Here is a 17,795-nt window from a genome sequence, read left to right on the forward strand (position 1 = left end):
ACAACACCTTCATCACAGCTTCTGATTGTAAGATGGTTATTTTTTCTGGACTATTCTGTCTACCTCTCATCACCCGTAACCAGAAATGATCTGCTTTGCACCTTTGTTTCAATTCAAAAAACAATTCCCAATTCTGGAGAGTCTTGGGGCATGGTTACATCCTGGAAGCTTGCTTGATGTGTACCTGGCTCAGACTCTAGACTACATTTCTACAAGTTTCCAGAAAACCTTATGCTTTCCTGAAAGTTCTCCATGGTAGCATAAAGGGATGAGGAGTTACATTTTGGCATGTCATTCTTATTTCTGTTTTTCGATGGGTCTTTTCCTAGGACCCAATGTCCTTCTCTGAGCTGCCTTCTCCCCAACACTGTGGAATAGCTGATCTTGCCCTGTCTCTGTTAGGGTCTAAATGATGACAATGTAACAATGTAACTATGCCTAAGACTTCAAACTCTTCAGTCTTGAACAAGCTACTCCTTGCGATGGAGATCAACAGTCTTTTATTTCTTTTGCGCTTTGTAAGAATATTTTAAAATACCTTTTAAAGAGGTATAGGGGAGGATCTGAAAAGCCTTCTAAATGACTCAGTTTGTAAACGTTGATTACTAAATTTGTTTCTCAAAGGTTGGGAAGGAGGAATGTAAAGAGAAAAGAGGGAAATCTTGCCGGGATGCATGATCAACCACTCCTAAGAAATGAAAATGTCTATTGGTGGGATGCAATTTTAATGGAAAAGATGGTGATCCAGGGCAAATTTTCCAGTGTAAGGGTGCATGTGGGTCAGAATCCAAAACCTTAATAAAATCAGGCTATGTGAGATATTAGAACTCTCGCTTCTCTTGAGCTCTCAGACCTCTCAGAGAAAGAAATTAGAAGAAAACTATGCTTCCTCCACTCTCCATATTCTCACTTCCCACTTTCACAACAACAACAATGGACCAAATCCCAAATCCCTAATAACCACTGCATATTTCTCTGGCCAAAATGCTCTGGGAAAGACACAATGGTGAGTGTGCCCTGATGCCTCCCAGGCCTTTTGGACAACTACAGACAAAGGACAGCTGAAGCCTGGCAGTGTCACTCTGCTTGGTCCTGGGGAGAGAACAAAAGGGCAAGTTTCCAGCTGATTTTTTCTTTGTCACACCATCTCAAAATGGGGGAGGAAGTGGCTGTAGATGCTCCAAATGACCTTGTTCTCCAAGTTAGATGCTAGTTTGTGTTTTGTTTTGAAGTTGGCCAGTGAATAAAGACAAAGAAATATATTCTGGGTGAATTGTTATATGTTTTCTGGAGTGAAGTACTTAAAATGAAGTACTGGGTGAATGTTAGACTCAGAGTAAAAGAATCTGGGTTCTTGTCTTAATTGGGCCTCAGTGTGTTCATCTGTAAATTGGGATAGTTGAACTAGATGATTCCTAGAAGAGGATGGTAAAGTATTGGAAGTGATCCTGAATTGGTTTCAGGTCCATCAATTCCCTTGAATTGTATACAAAAGTGTGTTTGTGTGCACATGTACTTGTGGTTTCATTCACAATGTCTGGATCCCCTCTCTGTCCCCCCCCCCATCAATCATTAAGAATCATTAAGCCTTTTGCAAACTCTAAAGTTCATCTATGTGATTTTTTTTTAATAGAAGTCTTTTCATTTGGCTCTTAAGGGTACTGAAGTTATTTTTTCAAATGTGTTTTTTTTTTTTTTTCAAATGTGTTCTGAGTAACAAAAATAGGGAATGCATATATCTTTTCAGCACTAATCCTTTAATGTATGTTTAAAAAATTAATGTAGACCTCGATTATAAAGTAACTTAACTAAGAAAATAATCTGCTATAATTTTTTAATAGATCATGAATAGTTTTAGATTTAAAAAAAACAAGGCTTTCATTAAGCAATTGACTAATGATCAAGTTTGTGTGCATGCAAACCTAGATTAGAAATACTTTTTGTCTCTAAAAGTAACAAAAGGACTGTAAATATTTTTTCCTTAGAAGGTTTTTTTCCTTACAAGAAGTCATCAGTAATAGATAACACACACATTCCTAAGAAAATCTGAAATGGTCTTGAAGAGAAATTTTCCTTGAAACCATAAATGACACAAAAAGTTTATTTCTTTTTGGAAAATGATCCACAAATAACTTTTTAAAGTACAAATTGGTGATTTATATTCTGCTTAGGATTTTGGAGTCTGGGCAATGCCCACTACTTAGCTGTTTTGACTCTAAGAACTTTTTAGTTTATTCTTATTTCTCTGGTCTTTAATTTCTTTTTTGCACCTGAAAAAGAAATTTCAGTATGATAAAGACAGAGGACTAATTGTCCTCAAACATTCCTCCCTCCTCAATGATGTGTGACTATATTTAGGATTCTAAATGCTCTCAATACAGTTATTTTGGAGCTTAATTCATACGAGGTGGTGCTTTTATATTAGCTACATTCTAGTTCTTTTTTTATTTAAGAACAAGTTTTTCTTTCTTCTGCCCAGTTTAACTGAATGCTTCTAAAATCTAAACACATTAGTAAATAAGAGCTTGATTTTTAACAGGTTTCTCCCTTTCTTTATGAATGATAGAAGTTTAACAATGTGTATTTCATTTTCCTATAATTTTAAAATGGCAAATTTCACTGAGGCCATGAAAGAATTTTTGGATTTATCCAGACTATGTAGAAACCACCATCACAGCTGGCTGAAAAGTAAAAGCTTGGTTATATTGACTTGGCCTGATTCCCAGGGTTCCCAGGCATTAAGCAATATCTGAAAGTTAAGTCTGTCACCTTCAGAAGCTGCAATAACTCTATAGTCCCATTTGGCACATTGCTCTGTAAAAATGTATATGCGAATGATAGGAAAAAGCTGATTCTCCTTTAAAGGCACCACAATCAATAACTTAGGATATAACTCTGAGTTACTCTTAGTTACTCTTAGGGTGTAACTCTGTGCTGTCAATTTTAAACTCTCTCCTTCTAACATGGGTAGTTGCATGACCATTGGGTACATGTTCTCTCTTTTAAAAATTCCTTCAGGTGTCATTACTGTTTTGTTCAGATGTGGTCAATTCTTTTTGGATATCTTAGCACTGAGGAATTGCATGACATGTTTTTTAAGGGGAATATTTTCTCTGAAAGTGAGCAGAGTACATTTCATAAGGACCACCACTTAGACTACCTCAGCCGTAGCGATTCTATACTCCACAGGAATGCTACTTGTGAATGGCCACCATGTATATAAAAGTTTTATCAGCATGAAGGGGACAATGTAGAGGCTAAATGATTATTACAAGTCCCCACTTGTAATCACAGCACTTTATAATTTAGAATCATACATAGAATTCTACAAAAGACAACCTCTTATGATAGAAGGTATCTAACAATCTCATCTTATCCAAACCTATCAACACCTAATTTTATAGATGGGAAAAGGAGAAGATGGGAGCTAACAGATTTTACTAAAGTCATATTGTTTTAGGTGATTGTAAATTCCAGACTTTTCTGGATCCCGGTCCTGTGCTCTCATGGCACCTCATGATTTATGTATAGAACCTGTGGAGAATGACACTACCTAAAACTGCCCTCTGGACACATTCTCTGATAAATGGTTTCTGTTACTATTTGCCTAAATTGTATCCTACACCTAAACTGCTTTTTAAAAAAATCCATGAAAAGTCAGACCATTAGTAGTTTGTTAATGTTATAAAACAGCAGCTTTCGTATTTTCTTCTAACTAACAAAAGTCCCAATTGTTAGTTGCTAAGTTGCTCTAGCTAGAGATTAAAATAATTATTTTGCTAATATTCAACTAGATGAAAATACTTGGAATATTTTAACTTTGTACTAAAAATAAATGCTTAAAATGTGATATATTTTAGGTTGTTAAGGATAATTCATTGAATACTTACCGAGTATTGCCTTATTCTTTTAAAACAAGACTATTGTAACTCTCAACTCTCACAACAGTTGGATCCTATTCAGTGTCAAAATACAAATTTTAATAACTGTTTCTAACACCATAGTAACTTTGGAGTGATGTATCACCTTTTTTAAACTATAAAAAAAGGGTAGGTTTTGGTGTCAAATTATAGAAAGGTGCTGTTTTAAGAACAGATTAGAAATTGAATACACCAAGGTAGCTGCTTGGGAAAATGAACAGTATATAATCTAATATCTTTAATTTTATATACATGAATATAATGTATGTCAACTTTGTACATGAGATACATACAGTACTTAAACATTTTACTCAACAAATAAGAATTTACAATAGCAATATAACTGACTAGAGGGCTGTCCACTTGATAATACTTAGATTAGATCTGTACTTTAACAAGAAAAAAACTTAATAGTTTACAATCAAAGAAACACTGACATTTAAAACAAGACTTTATAAAATAATTTATATATATCCTAGCTTCTAAGAGAGGGATGGTTTGCATTTGTGAATGTGTGCAATGAATGGCATATTTAAAATTTTTAGGTAATAAAATAATTTAGAAGCAGTTCATGCAGTGGTCAAAGCAAGGGATGGCAGTTCCTTCAATACTTCCTCCATCTTTGACAGCAACCGGCATCAGATGCACACCAGGTAAACGGGGGCACCCTAGAACAAGTCTCCTGTGACAGTCACATATATAAACATCAATATATTCTTGCTGATATCCCTCCTTCCACAGTACAAGTACAGGTCACAACTTCTCTCAGCTGTGGGAGTAGTCAGTTTACACATAAAGTGATTCAATGTCCCGCCTGCAGTTCTAGGTAATACATCTCTCTACAAGGTAACTAACAGAACTTCCTGGTCTTCACAACCTTACTCTGATACTTCACAGAGTGTCCCCCATGTCCTATGACATAAACATCCAGCAGGTAAGATTTGCCAGGCTGAAGACCTTTAATTGTTTCTGTGGTCACTGCTTTCTGTAAGTTTTGACTGTGGAAATATTTACAGAGGACCTTTTCTGATTTCTTCCTTGTATCTGGTCCTAGGCATTGGTTTTGCTCTCTTTTCTTCAGGTCTTCATTGTAGTTATCATCCACTTCTTTTTTGTAGATGCAAAACTTGTTTCTTTCCTGAGTGCCTAGCCAAGCCACGGTGGCTGAAGAACAGGTCCGGAGCTTGTCAAAGACTTTGATTCTTGTGTCTTCAGGAAGAGAAGGAAAGGACTGCTTACTGGGCCTTGTGGTGGCCAGTATTTTTAACATAGATGCTCCTTTCTTGTTTCCTTTCAGTCGAATGAGATATTTTGCTTTAGGTTTTCCTCTAACTTGAAACTGCCGAATGCCCTCCACATTCTGAGACAGAAGAAGTTTCCCATCTCTTCTCACTTGGATTTGGACAGCATCCAAACAAGAGTGAATAAAGAAGGTGACTTTTTGGTGAGAAGAGACTGGAGCGAACCGTAGAAACTTTGCTCCCTTCCTTTTAACAAATACATCTGTCACTTTCCCATCTTTTAGCTCAACTGTCTTCTGTTTAGCTTCTTCCTTGGTCCTGGCGAAAGTCCCTACATAAGCAGTGCTCATGTTGCTGTTGCTGTTAACCACAAAGACGTCAAAGTAGTACTGCGTGTCGGGTTTCAGATCAGAGACGGTGAAGATGTTCTTGTTTCCTATGCAGATTTTCTGAATGTCCACTTTGGGTCTTGAGTAGACGTGACGCCCCAGTTTTGGAGAAGGCTTTGCTAGGAAGCCGCGTTCTTTACCTGAATTATCTGAAGGAAATCCAAAGTGGGCAAAGTCAAAGGGGCTAAAGTCCAGACCAGGCTTTGGTGCCATCATAAAAGCATCATCTGCACCCAGTTTTGCTTCCACTGCACAGAGACTTTTGAAATTGTGCTCTTTGTTGATGACCACGCAGTACTGGATGGGTTGTTTCAGCAAAGAGGCTGTGGGGCTCGGCTTCCAGGCCAAGGTGACCGTGGTGCGTCCCAGGGAGGTGACATCTACTCTTGGGTCATAGGGTAATTCAGGGTATGGCTGATCAGACTCTGGAGTTGTGGTGGCATAGACTTTGAAATGTGTGTCTTTCTCTGTTGAAACAAGTTCCAACTGATATAAACCAGATGGAGAACTGGAAGATATAAAATACTCAACATCATTGCCTTTGTAGGAGAATAACTCTGTGCCTTCCTCATTAATGATCTGCTGCTTCTGCTGCTCAAGGGGCTCAGGCTCACCTAGAAGATACAAGAGAAGCACAGGCTACAGGTGAGGGCACACAGAGCGGCTTGCCAACCCGAAATTGTGTTTTTAACTTTATCTTATTTTTCCTCTATTATAAAAACAATATATATTCATAGCAGAAAAATAGGAAATAGAGAAAAATAATGAGATTAAAAATCATCTGTTAATTATCCACAGATGGTCCTTTATTAATACATTGGTTTATTTTCATCTAGTCTTTTCCTTTACACATTTCTGTGCAATTGATATTATTCTCTCTCATTTTTTTCTGCAACTTAATGTTTATTCTCATGCATATATGTACCTAGACAACCCTCCGTTTTATGAATCCTGTTTTTCTCATTTAAAATTATATCATAAAAATAATACTGATGGTCAGTTTTTGACCATTAAAAATAATGCTCTTATATATGTGTAAGGTTTTTCTGAATTTATATTATTTCTTCAGGATAGAATCCAATTAGTGAAATTTTTAGGTCTAAGACTGTGAACTTTTTAGAAATTGCTGATCCTGACTGTCAATCTGCTTACCAAAACAATTCTATCAGTTTACATTTTGATGGCCAGCCATTTCACTAACTTCACGGTTGTTAATAGGACTGGACAATATGATTAAAATACAGAATATAAAGCACCAGTAAAAGTACCTAATGTTCAGTGGGTAGAATACATATGTTCTCAGAAATAATACATGGAAAGTACTGTAACTAAACTAATTTTTTCCGTCTTTTGCTACTATCAATATCAGGTGTCATACAGATGTCAGCGTGTGGATGAGTGTCCAGGACCTAGTGAAGGACTAGGTGGCCAGAGTGGGAAGGAACATTTTCCAGCTCATCACTGCAGGTTGAAAGTGAGGTATGTAGAATTTCATATTCCCAAACCATGGGAAGAATACAATTAATATCAGAACTCATTTTCTATATCTCTGTCTCATCACTCCCTATATGCACTTCCCATATTTTCCTAATTATGATATTCGTTCGTCATTAAGTACTGTAGCATGCTAGCATCCTTCGCATGTCATGTCAAGCCTTCACCTTTCATCTCTGATGCCCTCGTCCCTTAAAGGGAGCCGCATCACTCTAGGGCCCCACACAGGCTCTTCTCATGTCCCCTGTATCTTGTTATTTGCTTTTTATCATCTGCATCTTATCTAAATGCCTGGTCCACTCCTCCTACTGTCTTCCTTTTCGTCATGGGGGTGTGAGGTGGAGAAGGATGGTGGGACGTGTTTGAAAGTCCCAATGTCCAGACCACACCCTACAGCCATTAAAAGACTCCTACATGATTTGAATGTTCAAGTAAGATTGCAAACCTCAGCTAAGAGGCTAGTCCAAACCTCTCCCCTTCTCCTCAGTCTTTCAGTCACCCCACCTGTCTCACCTAACTTTTTATTTTACCAAGATCAGTGTCATCCGATGGCATCCCCCCATCTCTCTCAGCTCCATCTCAAAATCTCCAGCTTCTCCTTTGCATTCATGCTGTTTTTTCTTACTAACAGAAAGTTGTATGTTTCAGAGGGCTTTTAAGGATCCACTCAGAGGTCTGGGGCCAGACCTGTCCTGCTGTGTACCTGAGCATTCCCCACTTGTCTCCTCTGGTAGTTCTTGAAGGCTCAGCTTCCACTCCAAAGGCGCATCACAGGGAGTCACAGTGACTGACAATGGAGTGTTGTCTTCTTCAACCACAAAGAAATACCTGTGGGAAAGGGGACCATTCAGACTGTGATAATTCGTTCTAACACTTACAAGCAAGACTTACTGGAAAAATCACTTAGTTTTCATTTTTATAAAATTTTCATAAAAAGTTCATTTTCTGTTCACTTAGCAGAGAATAAAACTGGTTATTTAACAGAAAACATGATATAGCATTAACTGTTCAAGTCCAATAGCCCCAAGTTCTGCAACCAGAACAGTGTGAAATAATAAAAAACTCTAAATCAAAAATATTTTGAATTAAAAATCAGCACTTCCCTGTGTCTGAGTGTAATTTAACATAGGTCCTACCATTGCAAAATAAGACAACCAAGAAGAATTTCCAGGTTTGCTGCCCTACAGGTGTTGAGTTTTCCCTGAATTTGCTAATAAATTTGTACATTACCCTGAGGGCACTCTGACACAGTCACCAACTATTTCAGAACATCATTTCCACAGCAAGCTAGTTCTAACATGTATGTTGGTCTCTGGCAAAATAATACTATATTCCACAATAATCGACCACATTGTATATCAACAAAATAAAATTAAGGAAAAAAAAATACTATATTCACATTTTTTCATTCGTGACTTTTATTCACAGCTGTACTGTTCCATATCTTTTTTTGAGAGAGATATCTAATCACCATTTGAGAAAGATTTTTAAAAAATAAAGATCACTGTGTCAGTCAGTGGAAAGGCACATTTATCATTTCTCTTTCACTAAGATTTTCTGTTCAGTTAATAAGCTAATGATTTTAAAACAAAAATTTTTAAAAATCAAAACATTCTTGCTCTATGCTTTCCCCTCAGACTTTTTTTATGATGCCTCAAAAGACTTTTTTAGGACAGTAAAAATATTGCTTTACTATAAAAATGCTATATATAGTCCTACTCCAAATGACTTACAAAGTTTCATTTAATTATCTTTCAAAGCCTGTAATCTTGCAAATGAGGAAGCTGTGGTTTCAGCTCTAGCAAGACCAGAGTTGCTCACTGGTTCCATGGCAAACAAAAGCAGGTTTTACCTCCTGTAGATTGTACTTCTGGGGAATCTCTTGCCTCCCTGTTCTCTCCATATTCACATCCAACATGCTGTCCAAACTGACCACCATAGCCTTCTGCCCCACCAGTCTCCCCTGCTGGTTCCTTCTCACCTCACCAACCCCTCACCTCTGGAGTGAGCCACAGGTCTTTGCTTGGACATTTCGTTTTTACCCAGGCTCACTTCCTGTGTGACTTCACCCAGGCTCATGGCTCTTGCATGTTAACATCTCCCAAATTTAAATCTTCAGCCTGAACTTTTGCCTAAAATCCAGATACAACTTTTACTTTTTTTTCTTTTTTGCCATCTTCACTTAGATATTAAGGGAATTTCAAACTTAAGTTATCTAATCCAAATTTCTGATTTTCTCCCCCAAATCAGCTTCTGTAGTCTACCCCTTCTCAGTACATGACAACTCTAACCTTCCAGTTGCTCAGGACAAACATTTTCGAGTCATTCTTGACAGTTTCTCTTCCACTCTGCATATAATGAATCAGCAGACACTTCTAGCTCCACTTTTATAATATATCCAGAACTATCACTTTGTTCCACTCTACCTGATCCATGCCACTGTCATCCAAGCCACTGTCATCTCTTGCCTGAGCATTGCAACAGCCTCCTGACTGGTCTTCCTGCTTCGACCCTCCTCCAGGCAGAGTGATCCTTGTAAACCCATGTGGAACATGCCTCATCCCTTTGGTCAAAACCCTCCAAGAGCTTCTTGTTTCATTCAAGGTAATAGCCACAGAACTTGCAATGTCTTACGAGTTCCTTCATGTTTAGCCCCCCATCCACATCTCTAAACTCTTCTTATTTTCTCCCTCCTTCATTCAGCTCCTTGCTGTCTTTGGAACATATATGTAAACTCTTGCCTCAGGGCCTCTGCACACTGTAGCTTCCCTTGAGCTGCTCTTTCTCTAGACAGTGGCCTTGCCTGTTCAGTCACTTCCTTCAGTTCTCTATTCAAGCACCATCTCATCCTGGCCCCACTCTGACTCCTTATGTAAAATATCACCTTCCTAACCATGAAGCTCTCTTTCACTCCATTTTTCTTCAAAGCACCCATCACTACCTTATTTACTTTTTTTTTCCCCCATCTCCCTCAATTAGAATGAACGCTATGAGAGGGTGGGGTATTTGGTTCATTGATGTAGACTCAAAGACTAAAATAATTCTCAGTACATATTTATTGAATAAATCAATAAATAACTGTTTCCTATACATCCTCTTTTTTTGTTGTTTGTTTTTTTGGTGGCTGGCGGGTATGGGGATCCAAACCCTTGTCCTTGGTGTGATAACACCATGCTCTAACCAACTGGGCTAACTGGCCAGCCCTAAATCATTTTTGACATTGCTGCAAGAGTAATCTCTTTAAAAAGGAAATCTATTGTGTGATTTCCAGCTTAGAGCCCTTCACGGATTTAGATTTTAGCCTTTGGGGAAGAGTCGTTAATTATTCACATAGTCTATAACGTCCTCAGGGGTGGGGCCTCTGCCTACCTCACCAGTCTTTCATATCACTACCCCTTTAAATTTTTGTGCACGAACTGCATGATACTTCTCTAGTTTTCCAAACTCTACCCTATCTGAGAGCCTTTGGGCCACTCTGCCCCTACTCGTATTTAAATGTAACTTCTTCAGGGATGTCTTTTCTGACTCATTCTGAATCAGGTTCTCTCATACTGTCAGCATGTCCTATACTCTTCATTTTGGGCACTTACTGCAATTAGTAAGTATATATTTGTATTATTATTTTGGTTAATGTCATTTTCCACACAAGAGCCCACTTAGGGTTCATTTTCTCCATCACTGTATTCCAAGCACTTAGCACAGATTTCTGCATGGAGTAGATACTTGATAAATCTTTCTGAATGACTGAATTACTAAGTTAATGGATGGAACCCAAGAATCCTAACACCAACCTTATTATTCTAGCCTGAGGATATGTATACTTGGAGTCTGTTTCTATCTGAAGTTACAAAATCAAAATGGTAGCATGAGTACTTTCCCCCCTCACCATTCAAAGATGAATTTGGAGATGAAGGATGGGGGTTGGAAAAAGGGAGGACAAAAAAAGTGGAGACCCTACAAAAGCAAACACTCATAAGAATAAAGTTAAGCAATCACCTAGACAAATGATCACATGATTGAATTGTTTACTGTATAGAAAGTTTTTATGTACCATAAGGATCCCCCAAAGAGAGGTGTCAGAAGACTTAATTTTCAATTCAGTCTACTTCTTGGAGAGTAGAATTTTGTTCCTTTGGCCAGGATGCATGGGAGGTTTTGACCACAGAAACACAAATGAACCTATCTGTATTACAAAGAAATAGGTACAACAAAATTTAATTGGCATGTGAGTAAAAAAGTGTTCAGAACATCTTGTTTGGGTTTTTACGTGGGTAGCATAGCTAACTGATGCCAAAGCAAGAAACAATGTTCAAGTTCATCTGTGACCTTCTGTTCTCATTTCAAACAAACAAGTGAGTAGCTTATTTGCCATAGTAAGCAACTGTGTCTTAGTAACTTAAGTACGAGCCATAGGTGGTCAATAACAAATAAAACAATTCTTGCATTCCACAAAGTAATCATTATACATATAAAGCAGCAGGGAGTCCCTCCAAATCAACATTTTCATATGGAAGCACTTATATTAGGGATAAATGATAATTTGAATAAACTTAACAATTTGACATACACATGTCGTCTACCACGCACAAAGCTCTTGTAGAAGAGAGTGGCAATCAAGACCACAGTACGTATTTGATCTGTTTGTTCAAGGTACTTATTGGCTAGTGAGGGAGACAGAAATGGAATGCGTAGCTAAGGACACGGCCCCAAATTATAATGCCAAAGCTCAGGGATAAACACACCATGAACCATTTAGCCTTTGGAATTTATGGATCAGCACAAGAATAATTAATGAATTTGTTGTCTTTTTTATTCACTGCTGCTCAACTTTATCTGGAATTCCATCTTTAGTTGGAATATCAACAACACCCATGTGTGCTCACCATCTGCGCATTTCACCCCTAGAAATGATGTTTCTACTTGTGGCTGCAACTCTTTACTATTGTTAATATTTTATCCAATTGTGGATACTAAGGGTCTCAATAATTATTTGCAGAGAAAAAAATAAAAATGAAGAATGCATAAATGAAAGAAATAAAAAGGAGAGGAGGAGGAGGATGTACTTATTGTTCTGTAATGTCTCATAATAAAAACATGTTGTTTAAAAGAAAAAAATGTAATGTTTAAGATAACTCTTAGAACCAAAACTTATTTGATTTTTAAGAGACTGGAAGACCAAAGAGGATAAACTACTTGTTTGGTGAAGTGATGTGAGTACATAACGTGGAATGCTGTGTTTAAAGAATATTGCAAAGAAAGCAGTGCACAGTGCATTTGGGAAATGAAAGTAATTTCTAAAAAAATAATTGATTTGATCTTTTTCACTCAAAAATTTCAAGGGACAAAATTATATGAAAAGCAAAATGTGTTCAGAATTCAGTTAATATTTGAGATTAATCTGAAGTATTAGTACTGCCTTTTACGCCCTTTCCTGTTTTCACAGACTGAGTCTGAGTGAGAACTAGGACAGCAATTTCCTTCAGTGTAATCGTCCTTCCCTTCTGTGCTTTCACGCTTATGAACGTCTTTCAAAGATTTCTAATTATTTTATATGTTACTCACAAGTCAGTTCCTAGGCTAGTGCATTCATTCAAATAATTTCACTAAGGTAGTGTTGAAATGATACCTAAACAATAGATCATTTTAGTCAAAATAGGAAAAACTGATCACCTACCGTCATTCAGACTGACCAGACTACTGACGAAAACTGAAAAGATGACCTACTTACCTGATATACTTCAATCTTTGAAAAAAAAGTTATTGATGTGAGATGGTTTTATCCTTTGGAATGCCAATGTGTCCCAGGTTAAAAGAAGAAATTATTTTTTAATATAATTATTCAAAGATTAACTAGGGGTTCTACAATTATAAAGGTATAGAAAGGTTTGAGCACTGCAAAGTAAATAAGTTTAAATATAATGTTTATTATATATTATTTATATGATATATATATATAATGTTTTAAAGTTCAAACTATTTAGAAACATTATGTGAGCCCAATATGTTGCTGCTGGAGTAAAGGTAAATGAACAGTGTCAGTTTTTATCACCATTTGGTTTGATTTTCTCAGGATCTGTCCATATTTGTTAAAGAAATATTATCCTTATAAAACTTAATGCAAACCCTTGAAGAATCATATATATTCAGTTAATTTCATTTTAATCCTACAGAATCTTTCTTAGAAATTTCCTACTGTACTGAAAATAAGAAAATAATCATTCCAAAATGTAAGAAATGCAAGGATTGCCTCCTTCACCCAAAGGGAAATCAGTCAGCAGGAACCAAACAGCCTCTACTTAATGACTGGAAGTTGCATTGCTATTTTTTTTTTCTTACTTAGAGAAAACAGGTAATGATGTTCATAGGTTGATTTGCAAATTATCTAAATTAAGTCTATAAGGTCATTTTCTTTTTTGGAGGCATCCTTTATGAGCTTTTTGGTAAAGAAAGTACTGTAGAGAGGATACCTTTTAGGTGTGTCTCTAAAGAGATAACTGCTAATTTCAGCTCCATCTGGAATTACTGAGGAATCATGAAAAAATGCTTTGTCCCGGATCTGCATCTGGAAAAGTTCCTCATCTCGAGTGGGTAACTTCTGGGTCCTTGAGCTGAGTGGTAACAGCAGCCACAGCAGACACCACTGGAGCAGCACCATCCTGGGACAACAGAAACGATTGCTTACATTAGTTCTGCAGGCAGACATCCAGGCAAGTCACAAGCTTTCTAAAGCATTAATGCTAGTTTAATTTTGATGGAAACTTAGAGACGTATCATTTACTTTGGATATGCACACAGGATCTTGAAGGCGACTCTTTTTTTCCTTCAAACTATTTCATGAGGTTGAAAATGAATTCACCAGAATTTCAGACATTAAAAAGATTATGAAATGAAAATAACTCTTGGTGCATTAACTTTCTTGGATACTCAGAGAAAATCTGCACTTCACTGCAGTAGAAGCCAATATGGTCATTGAAGATAATGTTATATCAGTGTCTCAAAGCTTGTACTCAAATGGTCATTTAGGGTCAGTTTTTTCAACTGTTATAAAATTATGCCACAACTTGATTGGAATCATTACTCAGCAGTCAAGTTGCTAAGTGCTGATATGAGTGAACTATTACATTCAACATGTCACAGAGACCCAGTGAGAGCCAGAAAATTACCACTGTATAATTATGTTTATTTTTCCTTAAAGTTTGACTAAGGATTATACATATTATACACATACGGTATTATGCTTATTCCAAAATCAAATTTTAATAAATCAGAGATTTTTAGAGGTTATGAAGTTCAATTCCATTATAGGTTAAGCAATTGGTCCAAAATCACAAGGTGAGTTATTTGTTCATGTCTAATTGGTATAGACTACCAGACTCTTCAAAACACGTCTGCAGATAAACCTCAACCATATTGGAAAGTGGGCTTGGATTCCCACTCTCAGGTCAAGGCAGACCTTTGGAAAATTGCATATTTAGACCATTTGTGTTTATCTCCAGGTAAGTATTCTCATTGAGCTACATTTTGAACTTGTCAATAACTTTCATCAAAGATCCTAGAAGTAATTATGGATCATTCTCTACTGCACATTGCTGAAGGCATGTTGTCAAGGACACTGTCTTCTCTGTGTCTCAGTGTTCCCAACAAGAAGCCCCAAGTAGGCAAGTTTTTTACATGTCAAGTGCTGGCAAAAGGCTTTGCTTCCCCTTTTGATTTGGTATGTAATTTTTTTTCATAGAAAGAACTATGTAAGAAATTGTTTTCCCTTACCTCTTTGGCTTAACATACATTAGGGAATTCAAGCATTAGAGCAATATAGTGCTTATACATTTAAGTACTTCAAATAGTGAGAAAGCTAAATGCAAATATTTCTGATAATTCAAGATGAGGTGAATGCCGATTTTATTTTTGAATAGCTATTACCATAGGTATGAATAACTAAACTCTATTTAAACATTGACTTTAATTTTATCATTCTTTGCAGCTTTTAAAAATAGATTTAGACAACTAAAAATATTTTTTGGCAAGAAATAAGCTTTTTCTTTTTTTTTTTTTAATGGGGACATGAGAAATAGTTTTTTCACAGTGCGCTTGTTCAAAAAGTTCATTCGACTTCTTTTTTCCAAATATTTTTTTCTGCCCTGTGTTCTGCAGTTTTCCATACAAAATATGTGCAGTGATTGAGAGTTACTACACACAAAGCTCTGTGTTAAGTTTACTTCCTGCCTTACCACATTTAGTCCTCACAATAATCCTCTGAAGTAGGTAATATTCTTATGCAAGAATAAACCTCCATTATATAAGAGAAAGGATACAAATCGAGGTGGATCTGACTGCAGAGACCGAACTGTCATCCTTTATAACATCTCTCAAGAAAGATACAATAACTTCTTACAAGAAGCTCTTATTTCCCATCCTTATTTCTTAATTGTTATGCAATTGAAAGAAAACTTGACTGAGAGCTAAGACATTTGACATTTAGTTTCAGCTCCTAACTAGCTGTATGATCTTAGGCAATTCACTTAACCACTCTGGCCCTGAGTTTTCTGAAGGGTTTGGATAGATGATCTTTAAACTCTAAAAATAAATGATGATTCTCTGGCTGAATGCTAAACTCTTCTTCCCAACTAGCTAGCAGGTTAGGAATAAGATCAGGACTCTTTAAGCTTCATAAAATCAACTGTCCCTACGATTGTCAAGGAGAAACTCAAGGGAAGTTGGGGGTGTAAGTGGGAGCTCACATGAGTTGCTGCTGGCAGACAAGGGTTATATGTACAAAAGATGGCAGGATGGAGCAAACTAAAAACTCAGTTAACCTATTCTAAACAAACAGGGACATGGTGGACTCAACTGGAGGGGACCTCCGCTCACCACTCCCTGTCCCTCTCTGTTCCCTTTCTGCCAGTAGCTAGCAGAAATGGAAAATCTGAATAGAATTTGATATTCTGTCCCTGTTCAGAAATACTTATTATTTCAGCACACAAAACGTGAGAGCAGAAGAAGCCAAACCATTTTTTAAAAAAGTTTCTTCAGAAATGGTTAAAATTTGGCTTTCTGTACTTGTTCGAAGGTTACAGCAAACATGCCAGGTAGCACTTAAGTGTGAGCGATGCAGACATATTTGTCCTAGAGCCACTCAAGGGCAGTCTTAGCTCATTAGGCTCCATATTTTCCTGTAAAGCTGTCAATTGTACAGTGCCACCGTACAACTCCAGCAGGACATGCTGCCCCAAGCCCCAGGATATTTGGGATATTTAGGTCAGCCCCAGAGTCAGAGGAATAGCTTGTCATAATTGGTAAGAATTCTCCTAGCACCTTCAACTGCCCTTGGGAAGAATATTCTCTTTATTAAATCAGCTAATTATGAAAGATGAATTTTGATGCTGGTGCCAGGCACTCTTCTAAGTGTTTAATATGTATTATCTCATCTAATGCTAGCAACACCTCTGTGAAGTAGGCACTATTACCTTTTTCACTGTAAAAATGACTGAACTGTGGCTTAGATAGGTAAGGTCCCATAGTAAATACTACTCATATGACGTGAAAAATATAAGCTATTTATCATGGGTGACTTCAAAAATATGTCAAATCTGATCAGTGTGTATACTCTACATCAGCTACTTAGCAGTTTAATATTAGTAAACAATTTCAGATTATAGGATTATGCAGAGTAAGTGTCAGGAGGCAATTCCCCATGGGTATCTGTGTTTGTTTTTGCATATCTTGGGAGCAGAAGCACTGACTGCTTCGTTCCACATTATCTTTTCAAGAATGTTTGTGTACTGAACAGCGTTGGAAGATAAAGCCTCTGGAGCAAACTACACATTATTAAAGACTTGGGTGCCCTAAACTCAAGGCTACTCTCCCGTAATAAAACCCACTGCATGTGCTGGTGCCATCTGGCCCTTTTTGCAGTGTTCTGCAGGAATTGGGGGGTCAGGGAGGCACTAGAAGAAAATGATACTGTGCCTACTGGTATTGCTCTTGAGTAATAAAGTCCTTTGTCTCTGACCCAGGAGTCTTGTGCCTTCTTCTAGCATCCATGACACTGTGGCAGATTAATCTATTAGTTTGCAAGTAGGGTAAAATCTCATGCCCTTCACAGTTCTTGACACTAAACTTTAACTTGTTATCTTACTGGTTTGTCTACTTTCTTGGCTCAGATAGATATTTTTATTTACATCACCACCAACAGGGAACAGACTCAACTTTATCTTCTGCTTTCTTTATCAGAAATATCATATTTCCCCAACTAAAATTCTATCAAGTCACACTTTTTGTTTCTGAAACAGTTTTAACCATTTTAATTGCCACACCAACTAGGGGCAAAACAGATACTTTTAAGAAAAGTGTTTAAAATTAGCATGGCCCTCAAACACAGGGATTTATATTCCTTCAGATTATGGTTTTCAAAATCTTATCTAATAATGTTCAACTATTATTGGGGAAAAACTTACTCAGATATTAGGGAACATTAATCATTTGCTCAATTTGATCAGGTTATGGGCAGAATATTTTTTTAAAAAAAATGTATTTATAAGAAGCACTGAGTATAGTATAGCTAACCAAAAAACTACTTTGCAGATACACTGTGTATATATTTACAACCTGTATTCACTGGTCAAAAACTGAAGCTTTAGTTAGACATTGTTTAAATGGTGGTTTTAATATTTTATAGATTTTTTTCCCTACCAATAAAATGTTCTCTTTCAGATATTCAGCTTAAGAATTGGTCGGTCACTTTTAAATAAACA

At 36.9% G+C, this 17,795-nt stretch overlaps 1 protein-coding gene across 1 annotated transcript; it reads right to left on the reverse strand.

Moving 5' to 3' along the window:
* Positions 1-4,770: 4,770 nt before the first annotated feature.
* Positions 4,771-13,699, reverse strand: NDNF (neuron derived neurotrophic factor). The gene is made up of 3 exons (XM_063107333.1): positions 13,512-13,699; positions 7,748-7,872; positions 4,771-6,164 (listed from the first exon to the last, which is right to left on the reverse strand). The coding sequence occupies exons 1-3, from the start codon at positions 13,697-13,699 to the stop codon at positions 4,771-4,773; spliced, it is 1,707 nt and encodes a 568-aa protein (XP_062963403.1).
* Between the last annotated feature and the right edge of the window lie 4,096 nt (positions 13,700-17,795).

The sequence above is a fragment of the Cynocephalus volans genome, chromosome 9 (genome assembly GCF_027409185.1).
Source record: "Cynocephalus volans isolate mCynVol1 chromosome 9, mCynVol1.pri, whole genome shotgun sequence".
NCBI classification, from domain to species: domain Eukaryota; kingdom Metazoa; phylum Chordata; class Mammalia; order Dermoptera; family Cynocephalidae; genus Cynocephalus; species Cynocephalus volans.